General features: G+C 38.6%; 1 protein-coding gene across 1 annotated transcript in view; it reads left to right on the top strand.

Moving 5' to 3' along the window:
* The window catches only part of LOC102946214, a 32023-nt gene extending 14867 nt beyond the window's left edge, over nucleotides 1-17156 (top strand). The window contains exons 3-12 of the mRNA XM_007053014.4: nucleotides 2326-2401; nucleotides 4017-4148; nucleotides 5090-5213; nucleotides 7242-7302; nucleotides 7407-7453; nucleotides 7896-7971; nucleotides 11162-11263; nucleotides 12182-13102; nucleotides 13945-14055; nucleotides 16396-17156. Coding sequence (XP_007053076.1) covers nucleotides 2326-2401; nucleotides 4017-4148; nucleotides 5090-5213; nucleotides 7242-7302; nucleotides 7407-7453; nucleotides 7896-7971; nucleotides 11162-11263; nucleotides 12182-13102; nucleotides 13945-14055; nucleotides 16396-16711 — 1966 coding nt within the window. The 3' untranslated portion in view covers nucleotides 16712-17156. The remainder of the gene's footprint in view (nucleotides 1-2325; nucleotides 2402-4016; nucleotides 4149-5089; nucleotides 5214-7241; nucleotides 7303-7406; nucleotides 7454-7895; nucleotides 7972-11161; nucleotides 11264-12181; nucleotides 13103-13944; nucleotides 14056-16395) is intronic.
* Nucleotides 17157-17678: the final 522 nt, after the last annotated feature.

Raw genomic sequence — 17678 nt, 5'->3', positions numbered from 1 at the left:
TTTGTCATTTGTGTCTCTATCTGCTAGGCCCATGTATATTGCATTAGATAAACCTTGCCTCCCAGCTAGGTCCTTGAACTTCCTGCTGCCCTAAACATGAAAAATGTCTAATAAAAATGCTTTGCAGTTATATAGTGTATTTTCATCTGTAGCTCACAAAGCTCCTTGCAAAGAGGGTACCACATTACAGATTGTGTGAGAAAAATAACTCACTTGCCCGATTTCACACAACAGATCCAGGCCCACAGGCAGTGGCCTAGCCAATCCCACTGCAGTGCCATTCAGGCAAATCAGTCAGTTTTCATGGTGCATAATATCACCCTTGGGCATGGGGAAGGGCTTATAGATCTTCCCTTGAGTACATGGGAGGCAGTAAACTTATATGCTGCTGCCCAAACAGTTAGCCACAGAGGCCCTCTATCTCCTGTCCTCAAGCCCGGGGGGCAGAGTGCAGCAATCCTTAAAGAGGACAAGCTTTTTCTTTCCTCTGCTGGCCCAAAGTCCATCCCATAGCATTTTGTGTCTATTTACCCTTCTGTAAAACAGACTATGCTTATATCTGACTTTTCTTCTGTAGATTTTAAAACAATTGACAAAGCTAGATAAACTTGAGTGGCCCTATTCTACAGATCAGTAAGCATCAGATACAGAGATCTGTGGTTTAGCAGATTTGCTGCCTTAGATAAATATATTCTGTTTCCTGCTCCAAACTTCCTGTGTAAATTTTAACAAGTCCTGTAACCTGTCATGAGCTTCCATATTAAAATAATGTAGAATTGCTCCTTGATGGGTTCAGGGGATACAGTTTAATATATAACTCACTGAGACCCAGGTGTATATGTAGTACACAGATAGCATTTTGGCAACATGTGCAAAGGACTAATTTTTAACTTGTAACTTCAGAACCATTTCATTTAATTACTTGAAATTTATGGACAAAATCCCATTCTATACTAACAGTGATCACAAAAACTATGACTAGAAAATATTTTTCTTGTGCTTTGTTAGAAGATCAGTGAAGATTGGTCTTATAATGGAAACCTGGTTGCAGACTTAGTTATGGAGGGCCAGCGGTCTCTCCATATAATTTGTGTAGCTGAATAATGGAAGAATCTTTGTGCTCTGAGAAATGCTAATTCTATATTCTTACTCACCTAAATAATACTCTACTTATGTTCTTCCAGCATTTAGGCACCTTTCCCCATTATGAAGGGTCATGGTGGATTCTTTGTCACTTGCAACTTTTACATCAATATTGGATGTTTCTCTAAAAGATATAGTCTAGGAATTAAATTGGGGAAATTATGTGGCCTGTGTTATACAGGAGATCAGACTAAATCAGGGGTTCTCAAACTTCATTGCACTGCCACCCTCCTTCTGACAAGAAAGTTACTACATAACCTGGAGGGGTGGGGGGCGGAGCCCAAGCCCTGCCACCCTGTTGGGGCGGGTGGAGGGAAAGAGGGCCTCAGGCCAAGCCCTGCCGCCCCAGGTGGAGGGAGACGGGGCTGGAGCTCAAACCCCATTGCCCCAGGTGGGGGTGGACCTCAGGCTTCAGCTTCAGCCCTGAGTCCCAGTAAGTCTAATGCTGGCCCTGGTGACCCCATTAAAATTGAGTCACGACCCACTTTGGGGTCACAACCCACAGTTTGAGAACCGCTGCACTAGATGATGACAGTGGTCCCTTCTGGCTGTGGAATAAATGAATTCTCGCCCCCCTCCCCCCAGTAATTTATTAACATTATTCAAATGTGTAATATTGAAACAAAACAATAGAAATGTTTCAGTAGTCATGCTAGCTAATACTATTTATTTTGGATTTATTTGAATCAAAATATCTCCTCCTGCTGAAATAAGGCAGATTTTTCAAAAGAGGTCAGTTTCTATTTAGGCACCTTAATAAAGTAGCCAGATAAGCACTTAGAAAACCTGACCACTTCACTTAGATGCCCAGCTAGGACTGCTGCTTGGTTCTGAAGTTTTTTGGGAAATCTGACCCTTGACATGTCAAGCAAGTAGCTGTATGATCCATCAGGGAGACTAGGATGCTATTTACATCTTTCTGTTTGGGGTGATGTGGGAGCAGCAAAGTCTGCTGTTTATAAGACATTTAATGTAGCTTGAAATTTATCCTGAGACCAAAAAGAGTAGGGGTTTTTTGTGTTTTTGTTGAGGAAAGCTTACTCCAAAGAAGAAGAAACTTTATTACAGAAGTAGCTGTTTTATATGAAACTTCAGGTGTCCTGTATCAAATTAGTATAGTTTGAAAAGTATTTTATCCTTCAAGTATTTAGAAAAAAATACAAATTTTTTTTTTCATAAAAGATGGCGGACTTTGACACCAGTTGGACAGCCTATACCAGGAACAAGATTCATTGCTTTCAAAGTGCCTTTAAAAGGGGTATGTATAAAGTGCTGTTTGTCAGTCTGTATTAATTGCAGTGTGAAGAATTATGGAAAATAGCATTCACATTCATATGCAAACTGCAGAACAGATTCAAGGTGAAAAATTACAGAAATTATTTTTCTATTAAAATTAGTATTTAGTACATTCAGTCCTTTTCCAATGAGCTTTCCATAAACTAAAGATGTTATTCGCTTTTCTTGGTGTAGACTGGTACTTGGTGTTACTGAGTATGTTTACTTATCTCTTATACATCATGACTTTCTCAACCAGTCTCATTAGGCTGACCTCACGCTTGGTAAGACAACTCCCATCTTTTCATGTATTTATACCTTCTCCACTATTTTCCCCTCCATGCATCTGATGAAGTGGGTTCTAGCCCACAAAAGCTTATGCCCAAATAAATTTGTTAGTCTCGAAGGTGCCACAAGGACTCCTCGTTGTTTTCACCAGCTAATCTGCACCATTCATTTAATCATTTTAAATTACAGAATTTAGTGCTTCTGGAGTGCGTCGATTCAGTCTTGAGCCCAGTCTTTTGCATCTTCTGAAACTGCTGTAACAAGAGTCCTACTTGTGGTGGTGATTTTTGTGATGTGGATAACTGTCCATTTGACATAAACCAGAAATTAATTTCACATACATGATGATCACGCATTAAAGGGAAGTGGTCACTGGACCACTTTTGAAATGGTGACTATAAATGTATGTCTCCGTATCCTGTTCCTATAAATTGCACAGAAATGGACAAAAGAAGTATATTTTAGAGAAATGTTTTAAATGCTCTCTAATGGTATGTAGACACCATCTTGTATGTAAATTCCATCTTAATCTGTTTCACATGGTTAGCCAGATTCTCTGTTTTGCTGAGCTTATGCTGGTCAAAGCAGAGACTGGAAGCTGTCATGGAGCTGTTTAGGCTCCCTGATACTTTGCCTGGCCCTGATGCTCATTAGAGAATTTTTTGCTGCTGTCTACATTCTTCTTACACTCACTTCAATCCTAATAAAGACCTTGCTTCAAATATATAGGAAAAAAATTATCTTAATGCTAAATGACAAATTTATGTTGCATCCAATAACATGACTGACAGAGGAGAAAGCAAACAGGCAGGGAAAAATAAGTATCCCCAACATTTGTGGGAAGAGAAGGGAGCCAGTAAACTGTCCTATCAGAGCTCCGTAGTTTTTATGTAGAGTAGACCAGTTGTTTGGGATTTTTTGCAGAGCAAGTGGGTAAGATTTTTATATTTTGTTTTGCTTATTGACGTCAATGTTAAATTTGTATGTGTTCAAGGAATTATTTTAAATTGTTATATTCATTCTTCATTGTGCAGGACTTTTTTCTTGATATGAAATTAGTGCTTATTGCGCTGGAGCTGCTGCCACATGATAGCCTGCCTTATCCATGTTATCTGTTGTCATCATATCATACAATAAAATCATTAACTTATTTTGGGTCATCAGTTCCATCTCAATGTAGTTTTTGAATCCACACAATACATTGAATGCCTGTGTTTCTTCTTGTTCTTGATTCATTTTATAAGAGGCAGATGTTTCTATTTTTATTGGAATTTGTAAAACACAATCTTCATTTTTCTTTTTCATCACAGGCAATTAACCAGAGACTTACTCCAACCCAGAAATTTACACCCAAAGACCTGATTGCTGCAATGAAAGCCCTAAATGTGGAACTTGGATTAATTATAGACTTAACATACACCACACGGTATTATGAAGTTAAGGTAATAGTAAAGGAGTAATAGCAGAATTAAATGCACAATTACTGCTACCTTTTATCTTGTGTTATTTAATGTCAATCTAGAAATTGTTATGTTGGAACAGACAGGTGAACCATCTAATCTGGTATCGTGTTTCCAGCAGAAGTTTATGCAGAATTGTATCATGAAGGAAATAACATCTTAACCTCAGCTAGCGTTCACTTATGGCTTCATTCAGGAACTTTACTAGCATTTGATCATTATATTTATTTATAGTACTGTAGTTCCCAGATTCACTGATTAAGACTACTGTGTTGGCACAAACACACAGAAAGACATGGCCCCGCCCTGAAGACAGATGCTATATCTATATCTTTTTAAAAATATAATATTTCTTTCACTATTATGCTGTATGAATGGATTCCACAGGTTAACTCTAGACTGATTTTAAAAAAAAAATTTACATTGTAATTGGGAGTATCCTTTTAATGTGCTCTGTGCCAGAGTAAATAGAAGCATGTGTTACTAAATGTAGACCCTTGAATATACACTATAATGGGATAAAATAAGTAAGGGAGAGGAGGTGAAGCTTGATAGTCTTCATGAAGAGGACTTGAATGGCAGTACAAGCTTCCTTAGTCAGTCCCACCAGCGTGCATCTACTGTGACCAGGAGGTATTGAAAGGGTATTGAAAGTTCAGTCTCCATTACAAACCTAGATCTCTTTGCTTGAGGTAGCCCTTTTGTTGGGAAGAGTCAATTTGCTATGGCAGTTTTTGTGAGTACAGCTTTTCTAATATAACTATGTAATGATCATTTTCAATCACTACTGATTGATTTGAATCAGTGACTTACATCTGAGTTTTTTTAATATATTGTTTGTAAGTTTTATGACTTTAATTTAATTTAATTAAGATTTTAATGACTAATGATTGTTGCTATTTTTTTCTCCTTGTTGTTGCTAGGATTTACCTAAAAGTGTGCAGTATAAGAAACTGTATACTGTTGGACTTGAAGTCCCCGATAATGCTACTATTCTACAATTCAAAAAATGGGTCAGAAAGTTCCTTTGGGAAAATGCAGGAAATGGTAATTAACAGCATCTTTAATGCTATAAAAGACCAAAATGTTACTTAAATCTTAAATGTGTGATTTATTAATCATAATAGATATTCACTTCTACAGGTCAGGTTTCTCAAACTTTTTCATAGTGTGATCCAGTTTTGTAACTTCATAATCTCATGGACCATCTCCTATCCCTTTTGCCACTCCAAAATGCTCATGTCAGCTACAGCATTTATTACATGGATAGCCTTCCTAATAGTGTCATATTTTTAGCTGTATTTAATGTGATGTGCCTGCTGAGAACAAGGAGAGCTAGCACCATGTGACCAGCAGGCAATTCATGGATCACTGCTGGTTCACAGACCACAGCTTGAGAGCCACTGGCATAGTTCTGTGTATAAGAAATAATACTTTTCATAACACTTTCTGTGTTTTTGTAATAGGACACAATCAAGGATTTTCTGATCATACTTTTTGTTCTTTCATTGCGATCCGTAAGGTAGTCTTACTCTGTTGAAGGCATGTAATGTGATAGCCTCCTGTCTGATCTCCACCCTCTGCTTCATAGCAGAACCACTTAGTAGTGTGACCTTGAGTTCTCTGAATTAGGAGTCAAGGACATAGCTCAAGAGCATGAAGTTGTCATTTAGCTAATTGGTTATAAAGTTTAGTAGCTACAGGGCATCATGTTAAGATATTTTGATGGCAGCTGGATAATCCTTTGCTCTCATGAAGCTAGTAATTCTTTAAGAGCATGATACAGTTATAGAGGTGATTGGGAGTTTACATAGTGTTTGTGCAGAGCTGTTGCACAGTTCTCCCCAGGCTGGTGTGACAGCTCTATGCATGGAAGATCTCTTTGCACACATCCTGCTACAACCTACATGTGTAACTCTTTTTATCTTTCCCTTAGTATTGGAGGCTCTTGCACAACTCCGTTCAGCATCTTTTGGAACAAATCTTTACTGGCAGCTGAGAGTCATTCAGCTGTGTGCCTGACGCAGGAGACTGCTCTGTTGAGCCCCTCCTGGTTTTTTACTGTGATAGCTCTGTAATGGTTTGTGTCAGAAAATTTCCATTGCCAAAGTTGCTCTACCTCATTGCACTGCTCTACCTCAGATAAGATGTATGCTTCTGTTGTGGATAGCCAGTTTGCAGGTGGACGTAAATCTCAGATACCAGAGCCCAAATTTGAAGTGTTGGAAAAGAACGGTATTCTGAGATGGTTCTTTCTTATCCCTTTAGTTAATGTTCTGGCTCCTTGGTTGCTGTTTTTGGCTTATGAACTGAAGTGTAGGGAGTTTCCGTCCTGCATAATCTAATGATTTAGATGTGACAAAGGCCTTCCTTTAGGGGCCCTTTGGGTCGGAGTGTTTTGTTCTGAATGTTGGTCAGAACCCCAACTTCCTAGTTTGCAACTGGATCAAGAGACACAGCTTTCTCCAAAGTTTGACTAGAGATGGCAATACAAAGCAAGAAGCTAAATGCACTGCCTCCGCAATACCTCAGGCATCTGCCATCCAAGGAGTAATGGACCAAATTTAGACCCCTGTACTTGGATCCCTCTAGTAGTGCATTTCATTACCAGTAGGCTGCCAGGCTGACTTCAGTGTTTTTGCTTTTGGAAGGGTTCAGGAGAATCTATAAGTGAACTTGTGAAAGTAAGTTTGGTGGCTGTTTAAACTTGCCCTCAAAATCAGTCATGTTTTGTTCCAGTCACTTGATTCAGTTTCGTTATCACAATGTGGTTGATGGTTATCTAGTCAGGCAGCTTTTCTTATCACCAGTTTTCCCTTTCTTTTTTCTGTGCCCTGTCTGGACTAGTTTAGGTTGGGAAGTGGGAAGCATTGAGTTAACTGCTGCTACAAATCCAGCAGGAAGAACATAAATTCTGGATATATATCCTGATGTGTACAGGCTTAATAGTAATAATTTTTCAAACAGCAAACATGCTCACTGAAACTGTTTTAGTGTAAACAATAAATGCCTTCTGTTTTGCACTCATTATTTTTTGGTATTTCCATTTTTTCACACTTTTTTCCTTTGTAATAGATAAACTCATTGGAGTTCATTGTACCAATGGAATTAATAGAACTGGCTACCTTATGTGTAGGCAAGTATTACATGAAAATTCAAATAATTTTTTTAATTAGAATAGTATGTTTATATCAGTGATAATATATACCTTTATAATAATTCAGCCATGTTTTTTGTCAGATACCTTATTGATGTTGAAGGTTGGGATCCAGAGACAGCAATTCAAGGTATTTCGTAGAACCTGAACAGAACATGAGGCTCTGTGTCTACAGTGGTTCTGTGACAGCTACCTCATACTTAACTCCTGCACAGGTTCCCACAAATTAATCCATCCTGCTGCTGCTTCCATGCCTGGCAGTATTTGAGCACCATCAGATCTCAACCACATCAAGAGGACAGTTCCCTCCCTCCAACCCCATTATAGGTTTTGAAGGTTTCTGTGTATTGGTGCAATCATAAGTAGCAACTGCAATAGTTACAGTTGGAAAACAGTTTACTGCAAAAATGTCAGTCTGCTGCAATTTAAAATTGAGTCGCAGGAATCAATAGTGAACTTACTTCAAGTTCACTGTGCCACGGTTTACATGGAGCCCTGACTGACCACATTATATGGAGTTTGTTCCAAGCATGTTTAACTGCACACGCTAATCTTTTTACAATTTTCTTCAGCTTTTGGTGATGCTAGAGGTCATCGTATGGACGGTCTTGTATACCTAACAGATCTCAGAACTCAGCCAATGAGAAGGTAGTCAAAGGCTTTTAATTACATAATTGAAGTTATCAAGTGCAGTTCCTTGCATTGTCAATGCTTGGGTCATATTTAAAATGTTGCCTCTTGTCCTGTTACACAATCAGTGCTTATCTTTGAAGACTTCTGTTATGAATGGTATGAAGTGTAATTTTCCCCTTAGGTTTATCTTATAAATGTACATCATGCAAAGGGTTCTCTTTTAAAGTTGATTTTTCTTATTAAATTCTTAAGTTGTTGTGTCCTACTTCCTTAGGTGCATTCAGCAGAGTTATAATTGGGAAGGAGTAGCTGGCAAAAAATTATTAGTGAGGGGCCCCTTAACTCTGGAATTCACTCTCTCCTCTTAGCCTGCCAGAGTCTGGATCTATTAACTTTTCCGGATATGCTGTCTAGGGAATTGCCATTCCAGAGCAGACCTGTGGTCTATCTAGCCTGCTCTCTTGTTTCTATCAGTGGCCAGTACCAGGTATTTCAGTGGAAGATGCAACAGACCCTGTAGCAGACTGGGCCCGGAAGGGAAGATTCTTCCTAGCCCCTGTCTGTCAGTAGCAGACTTATGCCTTGAAGCAAGAGGATTTATATTCCTTATTTTAAACAAATCCAATCTAATGTAACTGTAGATGTCATTCTAATCCATCTATTCTCCAAAAACTCTTTTGCCTTTTTGATATCATTGTAGCAGTGAAGTTGGAAGCTCTCTTGGTTTTTTAATTACATTTTTTTGGCCTTTCAGTTTCACTGAATGTCCTTTGTTCCTGTATTATGAGAATGTAAATAGGGAAACTTTTCTGTACTAAAAAGAAAAGGAGTACTTGTGGCACCTTATAGACTAACAAATTTATCTGAGCATAAGCTTTCGTGAGCTACAGCTCACTTCATCGGATGCATTCAGTGGAAAATACAGTGGGGAGATTTATATACACAGAGAACATGAAACAATGGGTGTTACCATACACACTGTAACGAGAGTGATCAGGTAAGGTGAGCTATTACTAGCGGGGGGGGACCTTTTGTAGTGATAATCAAGGTGGGCCATTTCCAGCAGTTGACAAGAATGTCTGAGGAACAGTGGGGGGGGGGCGGGGCGGGGAAATAAACATGGGGAAATAGTTTTACTTTGTGTAATGACCCATCCACTCCCAGTCTTTATTCAAGCCCAAGTTAATTGTATCCAGTTTGCAAATTAATTCCAATTCAGCAGTCTCTCATTGGAGTCTGTTTTTGAAGTTTTTTTGTTGAAGTATTGCCACTTTTAGGTCGGTAATCGAGTGACCAGAGAGATTGAAGTGTTCTCCGACTGGTTTTTGAATGTTATAATTCTTGACATCTGATTTGTGTCCATTTATTCTTTTACGTAGAGACTGTCCAGTTTGACCAATGTACATGGCAGAGGGGCATTGCTGGCACAAGATGGCATATATCACATTGGTAGATGTGCAGGTGAACGAGCCTCTGATAGTGTGGCTGATGTGATCAGGCCCTATGATGGTGTCCCCTGAATAGATATGTGGACACAGTTGGCAACAGGCTTTGTTGCAAGGATAGGTTCCTGGGTTAGTGGTTCTGTTGTGTGGTTGCTGGTGAGTATTTGCTTCAGGTTGGGGGGCTGTCTGTAAGCAAGGACTGGCCTGTCTCCCAAGATCTGTGAGGGTGATGGGTCGTCCTTCAGGATAGGTTGTGGATCCTTGATGCGTTGGAGAGGTTTTAGTTGGGGGCTGAAGGTGATGGCTAGTGACATACTGTTGTTTTCTTTGTTGGGCCTGTCCTGTAGTAGGTAACTTCTGGGGACTCTTCTGGCTCTGTCAGTCTGTTTCTTCACTTCAGCAGGTGGGTATTGTAGTTCTAAGAACGCTTGATAGAGATCTTGTAGGTGTTTGTCTCTGTCTGAGGAGTTGGATCAAATGCGGTTGTATCGTAGAGCTTGGCTGTAGACAATGGATCGTGTGGTGTGGTCTGGATGAAAGCTGGAGGCATGTAGGTAGGCATAGCGGTCAGTAGGTTTCCGGTATAGGGTGGTGTTTATGTGACCATCGCTTATTAGCACCATAGCGTCCAGGAAGTGGATCTCTTGTGTGGACTGGTCCAAGCTGAGTTTGATGGTGGGATGGAAATTGTTGAAATTGTGGTGGAATTCCTCAAGGGCTTCTTTTCCATGGGTCCAGACGATGAAGATGTCATCAGTGTAGCGCAAGTAGAGTAGGGGCATTAGGGGACGAGAGCTGAGGAAGCATTGTTCTAAGTCAGCCATAAAAATGTTGGCATACTGTGGGGCCATGCAGGTACCCATGGCAGTGCCGCTGATTTGAAGGTATACATTGTCCCCAAATGTGAAATAGTTATGGGTGGGGACAAAGTGACAAAGTTCAGCCACCAGGTTTGCCGTGACATTATCGAGGATACTGTTCCTGACGGCTTATAGTCCATCTTTGTGTGGAATGTTGGTGTAGAGGGCTTCTACATCCATAGTGGCCAGGATGGTGTTTACAGGAAGATCACCGATGGATTGTAGTTTCCTCAGGAAGTCAGTGGTGTCTCGAAGATAGCAGGGAGTGCTGGTAGCGTAGGGCCTGAGGAGGGAGTCTACATAGCCAGACAATCCTGCTGTCAGGGTGCCAATGCCTGAGATGATGGCGCGACCAGGATTTCCAGGTTTATGGATCTTGGGTAGCAGATAGAATACCCCTGGTCGGGGTTCCAGGGGTGTGTCTGTGCGGATTTGTTCTTGTGCTTTTTGAGGGAGTTTCTTGAGCGAATGGTGTAGTTTCTTTTGGTAACCCTCAGTGGGATCAGAGGGTAATGGCTTGTATCATGTATACTTTCATATGGGAAGGGGTGATGTAGTTGAGGGACAATTTTGCAAATAACCATGGGGCTTTGTCCCAACGGTCAACGAGTCATATTGTATGTCAGTGAAGTATTTTCTTTACCTTTTTCTATCAGCGTCCTCAGAAAAAAATAAACTGAAATTCTCCCAAATGTACACATAGTCCTGTCTTGAGCGCAGGGGACTGGACTAGATGACCTCTTGAGGTCCCTTCCAGTCCTACACTTTTATGATTCCCTAGCTTTCCAGCACTCCCATAATGCCAGTTTATTTCCACAACTGGAAAAAAAAGTACATACTTTCTTTCAACAGTATTTTTAATAAAGGAAATTTTACATTAAATGCTTTTATTTTCCCTAGTAATCTTGGAATGGATGTATGGGATCCTGATGAAGATATTATACCCCCACCAAATGTGATGGAAGGACCTGTAGATAGATTCCCAAATGAAGATTTTCCTGGGTAATTGGCAAAAATATTACATTTTTAAAAAGTGTAGAGTGAAAGATAACTATTGGAATAGTTACACTGGTATTCTGTTCTTTTTTCATTACTAGTAATTCAGTATACCTATTTTAAATTAAATTAAGGTTGTGACAAAAAGATAAAGCAAGGGAATACTAGGACAGGATCTCTTCCGTTACAAGTACTTTGGATTCACTGGGGCAGTTTTTATGTGGTAAAAGTTTTTATCCTTTGGTTTTGGAAGAGACGTGTATTGTATCTCCTGTTCCTCGATAACATGCTAGTACAGTAGTTTGTGTATGAATTTTCTTGTTAGTTTTCTATGGAGTTATTTTGGGTTTGCTCGTCTCTTAAAAAAGTGATATGGAATTATAGTGGTTTTCACAGTCTTGACCAGTGGTTCTCAAATTTTTGTATTGTGACCCCCTTTCACACAGCAGGCCTCTGAGTGTGACCCCTCCCTTATACATTAAAACCACTTTTTTTTCATTTAACACTATTACAAATGCTGGAGACGAAACAGGGTTTGGGAATGGAGGCTGGCAGCTCGTGATCTCCCATGTAATAACCTTGCAGCCCTCTGAGGGGTCACGACCCCCAGTTTGAGAACCCTGGTCTTGACAATAGAATGTGTTTTGTAATATAATTAGAAAGACAAGGTGGTTGAGGTGAAGTAATATCTTTTATTGGGTCAACTTCTGTTGGTGAAAGAGACAAGGTTATAGAATACATATAATATATACTATAATTAGATAGTTTAGACTGTTAATATTTTAGTACCTTTATATTTGAGTGACAATGTCCTTTCTCAGTCCTGAGTAGTTTAAAAAATGCTACTTTGTTTGGATGGCTAACTTGAAATATTTATAACATAAATGCAAATAAGCTGTTTAAAAATACTAATTTTCTTCACAGGCCGGGGAAAAGATTAAGAATTTATGACGATGACCACTCTCACAATGATTTACAAGGACAGATACAGTTGAGAGATTTTGATTTCATTAACAAGGGACCGGGACAAAGACGAAGACCATTTCATGACCACCAATCTCAGGATGATTTACAAGCGCCAATGCAAATGAGAGATTGGGACTACAACAGGGGACCCGGACAAAGGCGAAGACCTTTTCCTGACCACCAGTTTTATGACGACTATCAAGAAGACATGCAGCTGAAGGATCTAGATTTCAGTAACAAGGGGCCTGGACAAAGACTGAGACCTTTTCATGGCCACCAATTTCATGATGACTTACAGGGAGATGTGCAGTCAAGAGACTTTGAGTATGTTAATAGAGGCCGTGGACAAAGGCAGAGACCCTTTCCTGATCACCCATCTCACAGTGACTTACAGGATGACATGCAGCTGAAAGATTTTGACTTTGTTAACAGAGGCCGTGGGCAGAGGCGAAGGCTTTTCCATGACCACCAGTCTCATGATGAATTTCAGGCACAGATGCAGTTGAAGGATTTAGATTTCATCAACAAGGGGCCTGGGCAAAGGCTGAGGCCTTTTCACGACTACCAAACGCATGATGACTTACAATCACAGATGCAGTTGGGAGATTTTGAATTTGTTAACAAGGGCCGTGGGCATAGGCTGAGACCTTTTCATGACCATCAGCCTCACAATGACTTACAAACAGAGATGCAATTGAAAGATTTTGATAATAGGGGTCCTGGACAACGGCGCAGACCTTTTCATGACAATCAAGCTTATGATGACTTGCAGGAACAGACACAGTTGAAAGATTTTGATTTTGTTAATAAGGGGCATGGACAAAGACTGCAACCTTTTCATGACCATGACGACTTGCCACGTGAATGGTGTTCAGACAGGTGAAGTATTGTTTTGCTGTTACAGCAGATTTAGGGAGTAGCAAGTGTTGTTCCTCAGCATATTATTATATAACATTTTTAGGATAATGAGCAATTAGGTTTTTTTCCTCCTTTTACTCATGTAAGGGTTTGCAGAATCAGGCCCTGAGGTTGGGAAACTGATCTCCAGAGTATTTCTGTACTTTCTTAAATTAGAGAGCGGAATTAAATTAAAGCACATTTCCAGTAACTCCTCAGAATCACCTTGAGACAAAATGCTGCATCTCACTTCATTTTATACTGAAGAAGTTTGCATCTGAAAATCAGTCCTCAGGATTGAAGGTAATGTTAATCCCTTTAACCAAGTTGAGGTAATCAACAAAGGAGTGAGGAAGTGTTGGATTTCAGTTGCTTATTTCATAAGTAATGTCTACTAGCAAACCTCTCATTTAAGAACTGTAAATCCTTGAAAACTCTCTAAAACAAATATGCACCTTGTTAATACAGCTGTTGGGTTCAAAAGTAAAACCTTTGACATAAAATTTGCAGCAATATTCTTTACATGGTAAAATTTATTTAAGTATTTGGGAGTGCTATAATTTAAAAGACTTATTTCTGTCCTTCACTTTTGTTTTACACAATTTAAACGATCAGGGATATTAGATCATTCTTCTGAGACTTTATAATTTTGATATTGCTAAAATAATATAATTATACTCTCACTTATATAACTAAGACATTCCTTTCATGCTAACTAATTTTGGTTACTTTTTTTAAAAAAATCTAAAAGAACTTTCACTAGAATTAGTGAATTATTTTACACACTTGTCTTTCTTAACATGTAATTTCTTTGTTTCTTTCAGAAATCGGTCATTTTCCTCCCATGAAAATTTACCAGAACCTCACTTTTCTTCTTCTCCTTCACATCACAGAGATTACGGATCTGATAATGATGATTTCAGTAGAAGTTACAGGTAAATATCGGCGTTCATATATTGCATATCAATCTACGTACCCCTCTACACATTACCATCCCTTTGCCACCATGACCATAGAAATTTAAATTGGATGTGCAGTTGTCAAACTAGATATTTGTTCTCGCTAAACTGCAATATAAGCAATTTATAATGGAAATGTATTATGAAATTCCTACATGTGTATAATTGTATCTGATAATGGAGGAGTTATTATAATATACAGTGCTTGTTACCGGAATTTTAGATACCAGAGACAGTAAAGTTGCACATGGGTCTGAAAATCAGGATTTTGAAGTACGTACTCTGGCTATCACTGGGAAATCCTTATTCCTGGTAGCATGGTTTTCACAAATCATTCCATTGTAAAGGAACAAAAGCTTATATGTGGTCTTATGCCATATGTCTGGTTTTTTTTATTACAGGCATCAAATTAATTGGCAAAAAACAAAATCCTGAGTTTAATGTGCAGCAAAATAAATTGGTTAGTCTCTAAGGTGCCACAAGTACTCCTTTTCTTTTTGCAAATACAGACTAACACAGCTGTTACTCTGAAACCTATGTTTTTCATAACACTGATGCTCATTAATGCAATCATATTTTTAACTAGAAATTATTTAACACTCCCTACATGGTGAACTCATTCTTAAAGCAAAATAAAAACTTGGGATATATTCTTCTTTGAAGTTCTTCCATCCTGCTGTCATGTAGCGCACAGCTCAAATCATCGGCACTGAGAGCCCAATCCAAACACCAGAAAAATCAGCAAGAGTCTTTCCATTGACTTTCTGTGAGTTGGACCAGACCATGAAAGCTATTTAGAATCTGCTAGAAGACCCTTTTTCATTTGTGTACGTGATTTGAATGTGTGATATTGAGACCAAAAAGTCCCAAACTTGCAAACTAGCTAGTTAGAAACAGAGAACATCTGCATTCCAAGGACCAGTTAGGACATGACTGACCTAAACAATCCAAATCTTGTGAATCTGGTTTCATAGTCCCTCATAATTGTCTCAGTTCTAATTCTCTAACTAACATTAACACCAGTTGATGGAATTACTCACTTGCATAAGTGTTTTACAGGATTAGAACCAAAATTCTCAAAATCTGCAGGTGATACTGAATCTGAAAATGAGCAAAATTATGAGAGACAGTGAAACCAGATACAAAAATATTTGGATTGATTAAATCAGTGGTTCCTAAATGTGGTTGTTGGAGTGCTGGCCATCCTCTTTGTTTCTAGTTGCTACATTGCATTAAATGCTGCAAAAGTTACACTAAATTCATATTACTTTTCCATGTGAACAATTGGGATGATGTAATCATGAATAGGACAGAGGGGGTGGTGTTCTATGTGAATATGAGGGAGGTGTTTCACAAGGCAGTTTCTCTATTTAAAAATGTAGTCCATGCTATGACACAGTTTGAGAACCTCTGATGTAGGTAATTGGATAAGAGGTGGCAAATGTAGTACAAAGAAGGTAAATATGAAATACTATAACTTACCCTGGGAGCCAAGATATGGTATATATGCTAAATTCATAGATTCCAAGGCCAAAAGGGAGTATTGTGATCATCTAGTTTGATGTCCTTGCAGGCAATAGAATGCCCCCAAAATAATTGCTAGACCGTATCTTTTAGAAAAATACCCAATCTTGATTTAAACGTTGTCAGTGATAGAAAATCCATCACAGCCCTTGGTAAATTGTTCCAGTGGTTATTTATTCTCACCATTACAAATTTTTTGTGACCAGAGATAGAATACAAAGCAATGTTTGTGTGTGTACACACCCTTACAATATATGCCATATGGTACTTATTAGATCCTAAGTCAACATATCATAGGAACAATATTATTGTAATAGAGAACATGCAGTACAGTGCTACTATTATGTATTCCAAAGGAAAGGTAAAGTTGATGTTGATTTTTTTTCCCACATTATTTAGGGGCTTAAAACTAGAAACATGATCCAAAATTGAAGGAACTATTAATAAATAGGGAACTCCTGGTAGAACTACCTTACAGAAAGGGTAGTCAACTTAATTCAAAAGAAGGCAAATATTACAAATACGAATAAGTTAACACAGGTAAATTTGTCTCTAAGAACGAAGAAGGGTATTGAGGAGAGTAATGAAGTTGCAATGTAGTATTAAGATGAAGCATTAAAAGGCAAGAATTTGGAGCTGCATGACCTTTTCCATTTCCAGTGTACTAAAGGGTAAATTACTTACCTATAATTTCTTTTTGAAGGTACACCATTTTAGAGTTTAATGCCAATTATCGTTATTGAAATATTGTATATCTAAGAATCGTATAGTTAATATTTGGTTTTATTATAGTAATCGGCCTAGCTGTCCTGAAGACAATAGGAGAACACGTCCTTCAGATGAATTTAACAGAGGGGGGAAAAATAGATTTGCGCCATATTCTTCACGCACAATGCATCTGTCCTCATCCATACACCAGGAAGATGATTCAACTGATTATGAAAGGAAACCCTTTCAAGGTGAATTTACAAGAGATATGGAGCAAGGCAAAAGATTACCCATTGTAACAGTTGATTACAATTATGGTTTGCCATTAGATTACAGACCTGAAGAGGAGGAGAGAACACATTATGATTTACCTCCAAGAGAGCGCTACAACTGGAACTGAATAAAAAGAAAGCATTTGCTCTGATTAAACCTGTATTTACCCATTTTACTTTGTATGTGGACCAAGTTTTTTTTTTTTTTTTTTTACGAATTAGAAAATTCAAGTTTCAATGTTAAGAGAACTTGTCTCTACTGTAAGACTAGTTTCTACTGACGTGTGTTCTTTACATTTATGAAATAGTGTGTGTTAAGTATATTTGGAGACAAATCCTCAATACATGTGAAATTAAAATAGTCCTTGTTTCTAGTGAAATTGGAACCCTATATCCTAAAGTAAACAGCTGACAGTGGTTGTGTTTTTGTTTAACTTTCTTTAAATGCAAATAATTTCAGGATGCAAAACTTATAATAAAACCTAAAAATCTGCACCATAAACTAGACTAGCATTTGAAATGATAGAAAACTTACTATGAAAATTAATAAAGCGGAAAGTAATGTCAACTTGATTGAATTGTTTGGTGATACCCTGGATTTCTTAATGCTAACCTATTTTTTTAGTAGTGGCATGTATCTCCTATTAATTTTAGCAGGCATTTCTCATGCATAAGCATACAATGATTTGGGCATGACTTATGTATATGATGGGCTCATTTGGCCACAGTTTGGGCTTTTTCCTCTCCTCTTTTTCCCACTGTTGAATTCAGTCTGCTCTGCTGGACAGCTGCAGCACTGCATTCTAACTCCAGTGTTCTGTACCTCCATCCAAAAGAGCAGGCCTAGGATCACCGTTCTCCACACCACAAAGCTTTGTGTGTGAGAATTTTCTCTCACGAATTGCTGACAACTTCAGATTAATTGGATTTTCAGTAATAACTTGTTGACCTTGCTCTTAGGCAGCCTGAGGATCCTGAACTGAATCTGCATTCCTTCCTGCTCCCACAGACAATGCATTTGTCAGTCCAGTGCCAGATGCATATCATCATTATCTTCCACTAGCTTCTGCTAGCAATGTAGCAGAGTGATCTCGC

This window comes from Chelonia mydas, chromosome 7 (genome assembly GCF_015237465.2).
Source record: "Chelonia mydas isolate rCheMyd1 chromosome 7, rCheMyd1.pri.v2, whole genome shotgun sequence".
NCBI classification, from domain to species: Eukaryota; Metazoa; Chordata; order Testudines; family Cheloniidae; genus Chelonia; species Chelonia mydas.
This window is presented reverse-complemented; position numbering and strand designations above follow the sequence as displayed.